This window comes from Liolophura sinensis, chromosome 1 (assembly GCF_032854445.1).
Source record: "Liolophura sinensis isolate JHLJ2023 chromosome 1, CUHK_Ljap_v2, whole genome shotgun sequence".
NCBI classification, from domain to species: Eukaryota; Metazoa; Mollusca; class Polyplacophora; order Chitonida; family Chitonidae; genus Liolophura; species Liolophura sinensis.
Genome location: NC_088295.1, coordinates 68,200,414 through 68,213,887, shown reverse-complemented (window position 1 = coordinate 68,213,887; position 13,474 = coordinate 68,200,414). Strand labels below are relative to the sequence as shown.

General features: G+C 41.5%; 1 protein-coding gene across 1 annotated transcript; it reads right to left on the bottom strand.

The window, feature by feature from the left end:
* Nucleotides 1–346: 346 nt before the first annotated feature.
* On the bottom strand, nt 347–4,706 carry LOC135482199 (uncharacterized). Its single transcript, XM_064762071.1, has 6 exons — nt 4,602–4,706; nt 3,829–4,034; nt 2,853–2,993; nt 1,930–2,022; nt 1,249–1,410; nt 347–1,134 (listed from the first exon to the last, which is right to left on the bottom strand). The coding sequence occupies exons 2-6, from the start codon at nt 3,931–3,933 to the stop codon at nt 982–984; spliced, it is 654 nt and encodes a 217-aa protein (XP_064618141.1). The 5' UTR covers nt 3,934–4,034; nt 4,602–4,706; the 3' UTR covers nt 347–981.
* Nucleotides 4,707–13,474: the final 8,768 nt, after the last annotated feature.

Here is a 13,474-nt window from a genome sequence, read left to right as displayed (position 1 = left end):
AATTGTCAAAGAGGCCCGATTTAATCGGTTATATGTGACCATTTTCCAAATGTTACTGTCGTCGATGCTGTGGTTTTATTCCTTTGTGATGTAGTCTTTTATATAAGGAGAGTATCTAGCTAATGAAGTAAGACATATGTACTTCATGAATTCAATTTATTTCAAGTTTTGTGCATGTCAACAAAGCCAAGTTCACACTCTACGTCTTTTTTTTTTTTTTTTTTGATTGGTGTTTTACGCCGTACTCAAGAATATTTCACTTATACGACGGCGGCCAGCATTATGGTGGGTGGAAACCGGGCACAGCCCGGGGGAAACCCACGACCATCCGCAGGTTGCTGCCAGACCTTCCCACTTACGGCCGGAGTCACATTCTACGTCAATGATCCCGACCATTCCGTTGTATTCAATTCCGTACATAGAATCTAATACACTCTTCTGTGGAATATGAAACAATCAGAACAAACATTTCAGCGCTTGATTCTAATAACCTAATCAACTCCTCTCAAAGACTCCTGCTTCTTTCACTTCTCATGATGAGCTAGTTTTGGCAATCCTCATAAAGTGTGTCCACTCTAAAGATCGATGAACAGCATGGAATTTAACTCCACTTAAACCAGAGAGTTACCTACATTGCGTTGCTATAACAGCAATTTACTAATATGAATTAAGTATGAACTGTAATCAAACACAAACTGTGGGACACGGGTTTATGCCGCTCATGCATATGCTGAGCTGTATGTTACGGATGTCACTTAATGAGGACGTGTCCGTCATTCACATATATTATTCACAAAGTGACATATTTCTTACAGTAAAAAATTTAAAAAATGACGTGTCTTAAATAACAGTGACAAAAACCAGGGAGTATCTCAAGCAGAGTGTCGCATTAACTAATTACATGATCATTAACTGATCTCAGGCGTACTACAGGAATATGATACTTCTGTGACTTTTTGCCCTATACCCGGTAAGAGCATCTCAGTAAATTATCGGGGCATCCTTGGGTTGGATCAGTAACTCATTGACGGCTACGTGATCTGGTTGAGAGACCGCGTACACCACAGCTTTAGCCACATCTATCGGCTCCAAAATTTTGAAGTTTGGTGGAAACGAGCCATACAACTCTTCAGCCTGCAGAAAGAAAGGAGGCGAGAAAGTTCAAACTCAAGGGCATAAACAGACGGATTGTCAGTTAACAGTGACAACTGAAAATGCTGTTCAAAGTACTAAAACATGCGGTTTTACCTCAGGGTCAGTTTTGCTGTAAGTAAATATCTCGGTGTCCACCTCGCCGGGCTGTATGCTTGTCACGCGGACATTGTGCGTGCTGACCTCCCTCCGAAGACCCCGGACCACGCCCTCCACAAAGAATTTACTGCCCGTATACACCGAGCAGCCTGGGTCACTCTACCAATATAGGATGTACATATGGCGGATGAACCAAAGAGCGTATCAGCGTGGATGGATCGCAAATACGCCATTCTCATCTTATCTCCTACGGAAATCAATACATCATTTTGAGAAATTCTAATACCAGTGACTTCTAAAAAAACTGCAACCAACATCACTATAATGTTTTTACCTAATTCTCCTACAGCTATGGTTCTTTTAGGCGTGTAATTTACTACTATTTAAGCATTTAAACGAAAAGTTAGAATGAAAAAACTGCGGTAAATTGGCAAGAGGCCAATCTCCTCTTTCTCGAAAAAGGCGAAGTCAAACACTGCATAAGTGTGGTATTATGTTGCTTAAGCCCAAGTAGTCCAACTTGGGCTTTAAGGAATGTAACCCTTGCTGTCTATCCCCCAGAATGGGTCACACATCGGGAATTTTATGTCCGATTCAAGGATTATGCTTCCCTGAGGAGGATTACATCCATGTTGTGGCTTCATGCCCAATCCCGCATGTTTATCCTTTTAAACTCACCTTTTTGCCACTGTCGGAGGAAATAATAAGAATATGTCCCCTTTTTCGCTTTACCATTGAATCGAGGATGGCGGCAATACCATTCAGAAATCCCTTCAAATATGAAATGCAGATCATTAAAACTGGTTTCTACTTGTATACAGAAAAGAAGATGTATGTCAGCATGCAGCTCGGAGACTGGTTGCCTCTTTTCAACAAAAATGTTCTCTTTTGAGCTTAAAGCCAAAGAGCATACTAGCATGATTTATTTATTTATTTGATTGGTGTTTTACGCCGTACTCAGGAATATTTCACTTATATGACGGCGGTCAGCATTACTGTGGGAGGAAACCGGGCATAGCCCTTGGGAAAACCACGACCATCCGCAGGTTGTTTGCAAACCTTCCCACTTATGGCCGGAGAGGAAGCCAGCGCGCTAACCAACTGAGCCAGAATAATGGTGGTATGAAATATTGCTATGACGTCACTGATACCCTCTGGGTTCCAACACAGCACCATAGAATCCTATCTTTTCAATACATTTCAGTCGGTTAGAAAAACTTCAACCAAAATACTTTGTTTAATGCTCTTTCATCTGATAAACACTTTATTTTAGTGTTTTCTTTGCCTTTAACGCCTTTCAGAAAGAGTTTTAACATAATGTCAGTTACAACTAGAGCAGATCAAGCAAGCTTTACGGGTGTACGCTGACATCGTCCAAAATACTCGGCACTTAGGTGCATCATATGCACAGACTTAAAGTAACCTGAAGAGCTGAATGATGTTCAGCCTTTGATGCTTGTTTTGATGTTGTCATCTGTCGAATCTTTTTCTTTTGTTTTAGCTTATTGTTCTTTTGCTGTTTCAATAATTTTTATCCTTTGTGGTCTAGGACCAACGATATCACACAAGTAATTTGAATATACAATAAAGATGTGTAATACCTTACAGTTAACGTCCACCAGCTTATCCCACTCGTCCAGGTGTAGGTTCTTCATCAGCGAGTAATAAAACACTCCAACATTGTGGACAAAGATGTCCACCGGGCCGAATGTGGTTTCCGCGAACTTCACCAGATCTATTACCTGAATGGGAAGAGATGTTCTGTAATGTTTAATTCACTTTAAAGTACACAGGTGGTTGTTGTTAATTGTTCATGGAATTACCAAGTGACTTTAATGACAAAACGTTATCGTCCAATGAAAACGTTTAATCACTGTAGACCAGAATAGATACACAATTCTAAGCATAGGCTTATATTCCTTAGCATGGACAAAAATCTTCCGTTAAATCCGATCCCTGGGGGATGACGGATTGTATGTTTGTTGATCTTAGGGATTTATTCGTTATAAAATTCATTATTCGATTTAACGGAAGATTATTGAGGGCACAATGCACGCGTTCCTTCTTGTACTTCTTGTAATCATCACAGCCACCGTGCATCGTCAAACGATGAACACATCAAATCTTGAATAGCTGGTCCAAGCGACAAGACTATATACGTACAAATGTCACATCAACGTAATACACACTTCCTCTCTTCTTTTGTTACTTCACACATATACATTCCGTTATATATGGGTAAGAAACAGATTATTGGCGAAAAAAAAACCTTCTCTTGTTGCTAATTTTTTTATTATACATTGGCACAAGGACACCACTGGTGCTGAGGCTGTAAAGGTATCCAAGACAACATGTACCACGCAGAACCGAAAGGTAAAGGACATTGCTGTGCCAGAGGAGTAAAGCAAATGGAAGGAGCGATACATTTAGTTTTCCAGGTGTTATCCGCTATTAAAGATAAATTTTGAAGAATTTAAATAACAGCTCCCAAGTGGAAAACAAATTGGGCCAGCATGCTATCATACAGTGGAGGCGTCAGTTCTTGTGAGATATGTTAGCGTTAGAAATGGAATTTACCTCTTCCCTGACAGTGACATCAGTTTTACGATGGACGGCTTGTCCGCCATCTTTCTCTATGGCCGTTTTCACCTCCTCCATTTTCTCAGTCCTCCTGGCTCCCATGACAACACGTGCGCCCGCTTTGCTCAGTTCCTTACAAATAGCGGCGCCTATACCGACCGAAGCGCCGACAACCACAGCCACCTGGCCCGATAATGCCTTACCTGTATGAATGAATGCTTGCGGTTTTACGCCGTACTTAAGAATAATTCAGTGTACATACAATGTGTCTTCTTGTGGCAGTTCGATTCCATGCCGCCACTGAAGTATCATGCCGAAGGCACCATATATGACACCACATCCAGTCACATTGACGACGGGCCAACCAGTCTTGGTCCTTTGCTCTAACCTCTCAGTGCTAAACGCCTAGCGAGGCAGCAACAAGTACCATGTTTATTGTCTATGGTATGACCTGATCCGTGTTTGATCCCGATTGCTCCCACTTCGAGACGCACGCTCTAGCTATTAGGCCACCGAAACGGTTCCTTACCTGTAGGAAGAGCATATCGATATACTGACCTCTGAGATGTGTACTGGCTCTTTTCACATTCAATATTAAAAAGCGCTTTGATAAAAGCTCAAAAATCTTTTTCAGGTCAATATATATAAATAACTGTAAAATGTTTTTAATTATTCATTACTTTGAAAGCATATGAAAATGTTTTTCAACTGACATATGGAACATTGGGCACACCCGTCAATATCTTCAATTTCTGAGGAAGTCAACTTACCTTATGTGTGTCGTCTGTGTGCTGGACGCCAAATAACGCAAGGCACAGGTAAGTTTTACGGCATTATTGCTGGCACTGCTCTATATACTTGCCTGGAGTGGGTGGTTTACGCGAGCACTGGCTGGCCACCCCTCCGCTAGCTCTTCACCACCACCTCCATCCCCACCCCTCACCCCCACCCAAATGCCGATGCACCCCAAAATCTTCTTGTTATCACCGAAGTTGCCTTCACACCGAACGAACACCAATGCCGACAGTCCATCCTTTAACGGTGCTTTTGTTTTTTCTTTTCCAGATTCTGTCAGCCGATGACTTATTAACTTATTTTCCGTTAGCCCCGAAAGACTCCAACTCTTTAAATAAATCTATGAATCTATTCTAAAGCGAGTAGGGACATATAGTGGCGGTGCGGTGGGTGCAGAAAGCGGGTCTTTATTTGCACGAGATTTGTTCGATAACAAAGAGAATCGGCCTGGACCTTCGTTAAGTACGAAATTAATACTGTTATCGCCGACACTCCAACGGCGCCAAGCCATTGTCATAAAAGGAGTCTTTCGGGGCTAATTTTCCGTATGACTCTTATGTACAGCTCGTCTGTAATAATTCACTACGCGCCGTGTAATCATGAATGCATTAGCCCGGTCTTCACAATTGAGAGTAACCTACTTGTACGCACACCCGTGCGTCTGCCTTGCTTGATGTCGCGGCCTGCAGCAGTAGCGAATCACACCATGGAGTAACCATGCAGCCACTGCACTCCTATAAGTGTTACAACTTCTGTACTACTATTAGACATTTCAGTCGGCCCCGATTTCCGATACCCACTGGTATGTGAATCACTGGAAAATAGGCCTACAAACACAACGTATATCTTACCCTCCATATTAGCCTTGTGCTCAGTCAGTGAGCGAGTCTGTGCAAACAGATCTTACACTTGGATTCAACAGCTCACCGACCTTGACCTGTTTTCCTTATTTGAGGCCCCGCTTGCTCAGATAGTACTAGTTCACTGTGATTATCAGGCCGTGGACAAGTAAGGTCGTTTGTTCGATTCCAGCTCTCGCATTTACGGCTACGGCTTTGTCGAGTGGTTTGTCAATCAGATCGGTGATTTATTCCGTGCATTCTGGTTTAACAAGCAATGAAATAATTATCCATATCATAAACTGCTGGGCTTGCAATACTTTTATGTTAACGTGTTTTGGCGTAAGAAAGTATAAATAAGTAAAGGACACCTAACAGCGTCTCCATTCAGACAGTCACTCACTTCATCACCTTGAGCAGTCCAGCAGTATGTTACTTACGTAATATTAGCCAATCGCTATGCTTCAACGTCATGAATATTAATATAGGGGAGTTGATCATGTGATGTAAACATACACATGTGCTATGATGTAAACAAATGCACGTGGCAAACTATGACCACATCACATCCCCCTTCTTTTGAAGAAAAGCTAGTGGTATTACATTCTTTAACAAAAAATTTTTCTAAAAGACTACCCAAGTATACATTTCAAATGTAACCAATTTCAATTTAAAACAAAATAGAATACACTGCAAACTGTAAGTATTTGTAGAGTCAGCTTGATACTTTAAACTTGAGTTGGAGTCAAATGATGTCGGTGGTTCAGCAGGTTTTAAAGCTAAACACAAATTTATTCATCCATTAAACTTTCATAAGAGTGTTGAAATTAATATCTCATGTCCATACTTCAATCCTTGTCAATCAGATGGCACATTGCAAAATAATAAAATTGTCAAATAAAATTACAGTGCATTGTCAGTTTCTTTTAAAACAATGTCAAGATCACACAATTTGCAACAATTTAATATAGCAAATAAAATTAATCATAGCACTTTGAATCATCCAAATCCATGAATCTGAGTGATGGAAAAACTGAACCTATCTGCAAATGCATCACTCATTTCAATGCCGAGGAATGATGGAATCCAATGAACTGAATAGTATGCACACATTAATCACATGATTCACGAAATCACTGTTGGAGCTGGAATTTGCATCCTGACTGAGATCTGCAACCGAGAGCAACACAAACTATGCTCACAATAACACACACACACTTCCACTTTATCCAGTTATGAAATCAGATAAAATCTTGGGCTTAATACGTCGACTAAAACGTGAGAGCTATGAAGTTGGTGGTTTCAGGTCAGTCTCCGGATGAGTTGGGTTTTCCAGTGATGTAAGTGTCGAGCCTGTTGATTTGTTGTTCGGGCTGTTGGCTAGCGGTGCTGGTTTGGACGGAATGATTTGACGACGGTTCCACTGATAATTTCCACCGTCAGATGTGGAGACAATATATGATCGTGGTGTCTCGGCTACTTTTCTCACTATCGCTGGTTTCCATTTCCAACTGAGTTGTTGCACGTACACATCCTCTTCTTCCCTTAACGGTTTTTGAGATTGGGTGTTACGGTTGTAGTATTTCTCACTGTTCATCCGTTTCTGTGAAAGTCGCCTTTGTAGATCTTTTGCGTTTTGTACATGTGGACGAAGCTGTTTTTGTTGGACTGGGAGGTTGCCTCGAAGACGACGACTCATTAGGAGTTGAGCTGGTGTAGCGGTTCCATCAGTGGGTGTATTTCTGAAGACTAACAGTCCCATGTACAGGTCAGTACCGTTTTGCTATACCCACATACTTTCCAGCAAGTCCATGGTGTGCTTGAAACTCCATTCTGCAGCGAATCTTTTGAATTCTGCAGATGTGTATTGGCTTCCATTGTCAGATATCAGTTCTTCACATATGCTGTGCCAGGCAAAGATTTGATTTCATGTGATTGATGACACTGCTGGCGGTGATATTAGGTAACAGGATCACAGGTAACAGGTAACAATCTCAAAATAGTGACTGTAATAATCAGCCACAATGAGATAGTTACGGATGTCTCACTCAAACAGGTCTGTGGCTAACAATTTCCATGGCCCGTTTGGTATCGGTGGTGACATCATCGGCTCCTTCGGTAGAGAGGATCTGTGTTCAAGACATCTGCTACATCTGTTCACATAGTCTTCAATTTGTGAACACATGTGCGGCCAGTAGAGGAATTCTGTAGCATGTCGTTTGCAAAGTTCCATGCCGAAATGTCCTGCATGCATCCATTGCAGCATGTCGACATGCAGTGATGCTGGAATCACAATTTTGTCACTTTTGAACACTATGCCGTTCAAAACAGTCAGTTTATCTCGCACATGCCAGAATTCTTTCAGATCAGCGTCCACTTGTTGTTTGTTATGTAGCCAGCCTCTGTGAATGAAAGATTTAAGTTTGATGAGAGTTTGATCCTTCTGTGTTTGCGATTTGATTTTTTCCAGTTTTTGATCAGTTACTGGGATCCGTTCAAATACTGCATGAACGTGCTCTTCCAGGGTTGGATCTTCATGTGCGTCATGTCCAGATTTGTAATTTCTCGAGAGTGTGTCCACAATCGGAATTTCCTTTCCGGGGCGAAAAACTACATTCAAATCGTTGAGCTATAAGCGCAGTGGTTTGCGCATGATTATCTCGAGCGGCTTGTGATCGCTGTGTATTGTCACTTATTTTCCATAGATATAAAAATGAAACACACCCAAACTCAACTGCCAACATTTCTTTTTCTATCTGTGCATAGCTTTGCTGTGTCGGCGTAAGTGCTCGTGAGGCGTAGGCAACTGGTTTGCCTGCTTGAAGAATGACTGCACCAAGGCCTGATTTTGACGCGTCCACTTGGAGGGTGACGTCCTTGGTGACGTCATAGTATGCTAACACCGGTGCTGGTGTTCGCGTGATGATGGATTTCACATGTTCAAATGCTTTGTCACAATTAGCGTCCCATAGCCACTCAACATCTTCTTTTAAAAGTTCTCTTATTGGAACTGTGGCTGTGGCAAGTCCTGGGGCAAACTTGGTGAGGTAATTCATCATACCCATTACCGTTTCCAGTTCCTTTTTCGAGGTAGGGGCTGGCATCTGTTCAATCGCTTTAATCTTGTCTGGGTCAGGTTTCAGGCCTTCCGACGTGAGAGTTTCCCCTTTGTCTCTGTGACCCCAATTTCCAGTTTTGCAGAATTCAGGTGCAGATTTTTGTCACGGCATCTCTGAAGCAGTTCTCTAAGTCACTCGTCGTGCAGTTCTCGGGTTGGTGCGTAGAGCAGAATGTCATCAGCCAAAGGGAGAGTTAAATGTTGTGAGTTTACTGCTTTCATCATCTAGCTGTACCCGGACTGCGTCGAGCCGACCGAAGTATTTCGCACCTGCCACTGTATGTGTTATGTCCTCCATTGCAGGAAGTTGATAGTGCTCTCGCATTATGTTTTCCTTCAAATCCTTCGGGTCGATACATATCCGCAGTGTGTTGCCTTTTTTCGCGACGGCCACCATTGAGCTAACCCATTCTGTGAGGCTCGTCAATGGCTCTGATAACGCACATTGACTCCATACGTTTTAGTTCATTTTTGACACGATCCCTTAATGCTACGGGGACACGCCACGGTGCGTGCACAACTGGTAGTGCGTTGTCTTTGAGTCTAATTTTGGCTTTTCCTGGAAGATAACCAAGCTCTGTGAAGATATCCTTGTTCTCCTTGACCACTGTTTTTTTTTTAGTCAAAAACTGCTTTGTGATTGCTTGATCATTTGTCATAACCACCTTCACCAAGTGTAGCAGCTTACAGGCGTTGAAACCTAGGAGGGGTTTCGCTGGGTTATCCACAACTACAAACTCAAAGTTCTGAACAATGTTTTTGTAATTGCATGGTACCTTGCATTTACCTGTGACTTTGAGTTGATTACCATCATATCCTGACAACTTGGGAGAAAGCGTGTTTGTAGAGGTACTTCGCTTGACAGTAGTCTTTCGTATGTTTCTGCGGGAATCCAGTTTACCTGTGCTCCAGTATCCAGTTAACACTTGAGAGTTTTGCCTGTGTTTCCTATTTCAATGTTTGCATAAGCTTCATTTTCGTTGTTTTCAGTGTTAACTGTACCTAAAAATAGCACATTGTCCTCAGTGTCAGTATCTGTGTTATGATTATCTTCACAAACAGCATAAGCTGATTTAGACCTAAACATTGTCCTGAAGTGATTTTTGATGCCACATTTCATACAATTTTTTTCACATTGCTGGGCAAGTTTCTGACTTCTTGTGTTCATATCCACACCGACTACACTGAGAATTATCCTGCTTGTCATGTGTGTTCCGTTTCTGAAACTTCTTAAATTTCTGTTGACCAGTTTTGAATTTATTCTTTCCAAATTTATTGTCAAATTTTAGTTCGTAGACTTCATCGGGAGTTTTGTTCAACACTTTCAACTGTTCACGTGATATTTCATGAGCCCTGGCAATTTTTGTTACTTTTTCTAGAGTCCGATCATTTTCTAAGAGGAGTTTTTCCTGAACTTCAGATGAATTTGAGCCCATGAGAATCCTGTCTTTAATTATGTCGTCTAGATCATGAAAACTAGTCACGGCCAATGAGTTTTAACTGAGTGACCCATTCGTCAATCGATTCTGACTGACCTTGACCCCGTTGATATAATAACTTACTTTGTAACGACATGTTTTTCTTTGGGTTGCAGTACTCGAAAAGTTCCAACAGTTTCTCTGGCTTTTTAGAATCTTCCTCGGAAAGTTCACCACTAGAACGCCATGCTCTGCAAATGTCTCTGCCTTTTTGTCCCATATTTATCAAGAACTGTGCGGCTTTTTGCTCTGCTTTCCACTTGTCTGCATCCGGTCCGGTGAACACGAGATGCATCAGTTCCTTCCATCGCGACCAGTTTTCTGTAACATTACCGCTGTCGAAATCCATGGGAGACATCTGTTTCACGTTTGCTGCCATTTCGAGGGTTCTTCTGAACTTTTGACACCATGTAATACTTTTATGTTAACGTCTTTTGACATAAAAAGTATAAATAAATAAAGGAGTCGAAACAACGTCTCCATTCTGACAGTCATTCTACTCCACTCGCTTCATCACCTTGAGCAGTCCAGCAGTATGTTACTTACGTAATATTAGGCAATCGCTATGCTGCAACGCCATGAATATTAATATAGGTGAGCTGATCATGTGATGCAAACATACACATGTGCTATGATGTAAACAAATGCACGTGGCAAACTATGACAATATCACAGGGCTTTCGCCTAAATACAGACCAGGAACTACATGTATGAACAATTCTATCAAGTGAAGATAAATAAATTATGATATGCTAAAAGAATGGCATTGTCAAACAGTAACATTAAGTAGCTGTACCAGCTGTCCTTTCAAAATGTACAGTAGTCTATTTCTTTTAGAAAGTGGCCTATATTCAGTTGTCTGTAACTCGCTACCAAAATTGTCTTTAGTCAGTGTCACGTAACAACGCAACCTCTAGACATTGATACGTTGGACGTTCACATTACTACAAAACAACCTGAACACTTTTTTCTGAGTCCACTTGCTCTGTTTCGACGGCAAAAACCAATTACATCGGGTGACATCATAATTATTTTCAAAAAACATTGGCATGATGGATATTGGGTGGAATTCAACGTTTTGAAGGACGGCAACACTAGTTACCTGAACTGCTGTTGACTCTACTGTAAACCCTGTTACTGGTACTGCCTTGTTTGAAATTGTTTACACGTTTTAGTACTATATAACCTTAATAAGAGAATTTTATTTTATTTCATTTCTAGAAATATATGATCTCACGGCAGTGTGGAATTAGAGATGGATATAAGGAAATTAAAGCGATCTAATCATTCGAAGTGACAGTTGAGTAGGCTTTGCTATTGCATGGAGCTTGTTTTAACCGCTTGCTGCTGCAGCCATTGCAGGCAGCGAAATTTGGCGCGAACGAAACCGTCGGTCGCGCAACGGTTACGTGCGGTTCAATTTGGCTAACCGGAAAATCGGTTAGGCCAACTGTCCAACGAGAACGTCCTTAAAGTCAGTGTGCATTAGGTAACTACAGATAAACTGGACTGAACAGCTTTCATAATCACAACGCGGCCAGTATGCGGTCAGCCACAGCCAGCTGCCTGTGCTGGTCACATGGAAATGTAATCATTCATATATGCTTTACAGGCTTTGAGATAATACTCAAATTATTTATTTTGACTTATCTTTTCACATATAAGCCTGTATAACGGAATTTCACGTAAAAATGTGCCACAGGAGTCAAGTACCAACCAGGCAACACACAACGTTGAAACACCGTGTGAGTGTAAAATTTCTCTTTCTTTTGTTCACCAACCTTACGGTATGAGCTGCTAGATATAGAAAAGAAAAACAAACATAACATTGAGCTGAATACTTTTATTAATGATCCAGAATGATGCCTGAAACATAAACCACGTAAACAATTAGCGTAACCGATCGGGTTGATAAACATACGTGGCGTAACCGAATGATCGGTTAGGCGAGGCGGAAAAGACGTAACCGATTTCTGGGTTTCGCCGGCAGGCCAAATTTCGCTGCCTGCATTGTAAAACAAATCACTCTGAGGGTCCTGTTTGACCGGGAAGAGTTCTCTCTGAGTGAGTTAGGATTGTGTCTGACTGGCTTAGGTTGCTGTCTGGCTGGCTTGGGATTTTGTCTCAGTGGGTTAGGGTTCTGTCAAGACTGGCTTAGGGCTTAGGAGTGAGTATTCTTTTTGGCTATCTTAATAAAGACATAAAATACATTCTGGTAAAGATGTTTTCTTCTCTTTATTATTAGTAATTAGGTTTCATTTAGTAACGCGTGTTCCCAGTGAACACCGACATGCCATCACCCTGCTTTATCCTACCAGTCAAAGCCACGGTATGAGCCTGTAAGAGTGACTTCCCTTTGCGTGAAGATCTTCTATTGCAGGCTTTGCTCTCCAGCGCTCGTACTAACGGTTTACTTTCGCTTTCATCATTAATCTGATCACACCATGACCGTGTCGCAACAGTAAACCTAGCACTTTTCTTTGTGAAGACTTTCACTCAACACTGTTTGGAATTATGACAATTAGGCCTACTAAACCATGAAAAACTTGCACGTAAATTTGTGATGCCCTGGATTATCATACAATGCATGGTTTTTCTGAGCTCAGTATTTAATAATCTTCCTTGGGCAATCAAAGATCTCCTGCTGTCTAAAAAAAACTGTCATACTTTGAGTGAAAAAGGATGAAACGGCCGCGACTCAAACTTAACTCGTTCAGCATGAAGGGGATAGTACAACGACTGGCTGACCCGTATCAGTATAATGGTTCGGGCGGGGCCGCTTACTTGCCTTCGGCAAGTCGTCTCAGTGAAGCAGCACTGAGAAGAAAGAAAAAACAGGCCAGAAAACAGCAAAGTCCAAAACAGGCCAAAAACGGCACAATCTTGTGCAAATGGATGAGCTCCAGTTTTACTTCTCTTATGCACAGTCACCTTATATATGCACCATATCTCCGTTCAAGCATCTCGAAACAAACAAAAACAAAACAGTCCGAAAATCGGAGTCGTGAAGGACTGATAAACGAGAAGTGAACCTCTGGTAGTTCCCTCATGTACCGGTGACCAATATTTTAGCAAACTGATCAAAAACTACCTCACGCACATCTGTTATGTTTCAACAAAGTTCGTCGAGCGCTCGTGCAATGTTCAACATGTCGAGTATTTCAGGTTGGGGTATTATATCTGTTTATTTACACACACATATGAACTATAGATTTGTTTGTCACAGCACTGAGTGTTTAACGAACGCAGAACCCGTTGTTATTAAAAACACCCATATCATTCATATTTACTCTTAAATGTGCTATATTCATCAGACTAGATAATGTCAGTATATTAATTACATTTTCCTGTACAGACATCTTCATTTCAACCAGCATGCCTGTTGACGATAGAATGTATTGTTACTGGAGCAA

Excerpts from the sequence above, each read along its gene's own strand:
- LOC135482199 (XM_064762071.1), bottom strand. The coding sequence starts at position 3,933 with ATGGGAGCCAGGAGGACTGAGAAAATGGAGGAGGTGAAAACGGCCATA. Across the intron at positions 2,994-3,828 it reads ATGTCACTGTCAGGGAAGAG|GTAATAGATCTGGTGAAGTT; the intron begins GTAAATTCCATT and ends CTTCCCATTCAG. Across the intron at positions 2,023-2,852 it reads TGGTGGACGTTAACTGTAAG|GGATTTCTGAATGGTATTGC; the intron begins GTATTACACATC and ends TCATATTTGAAG.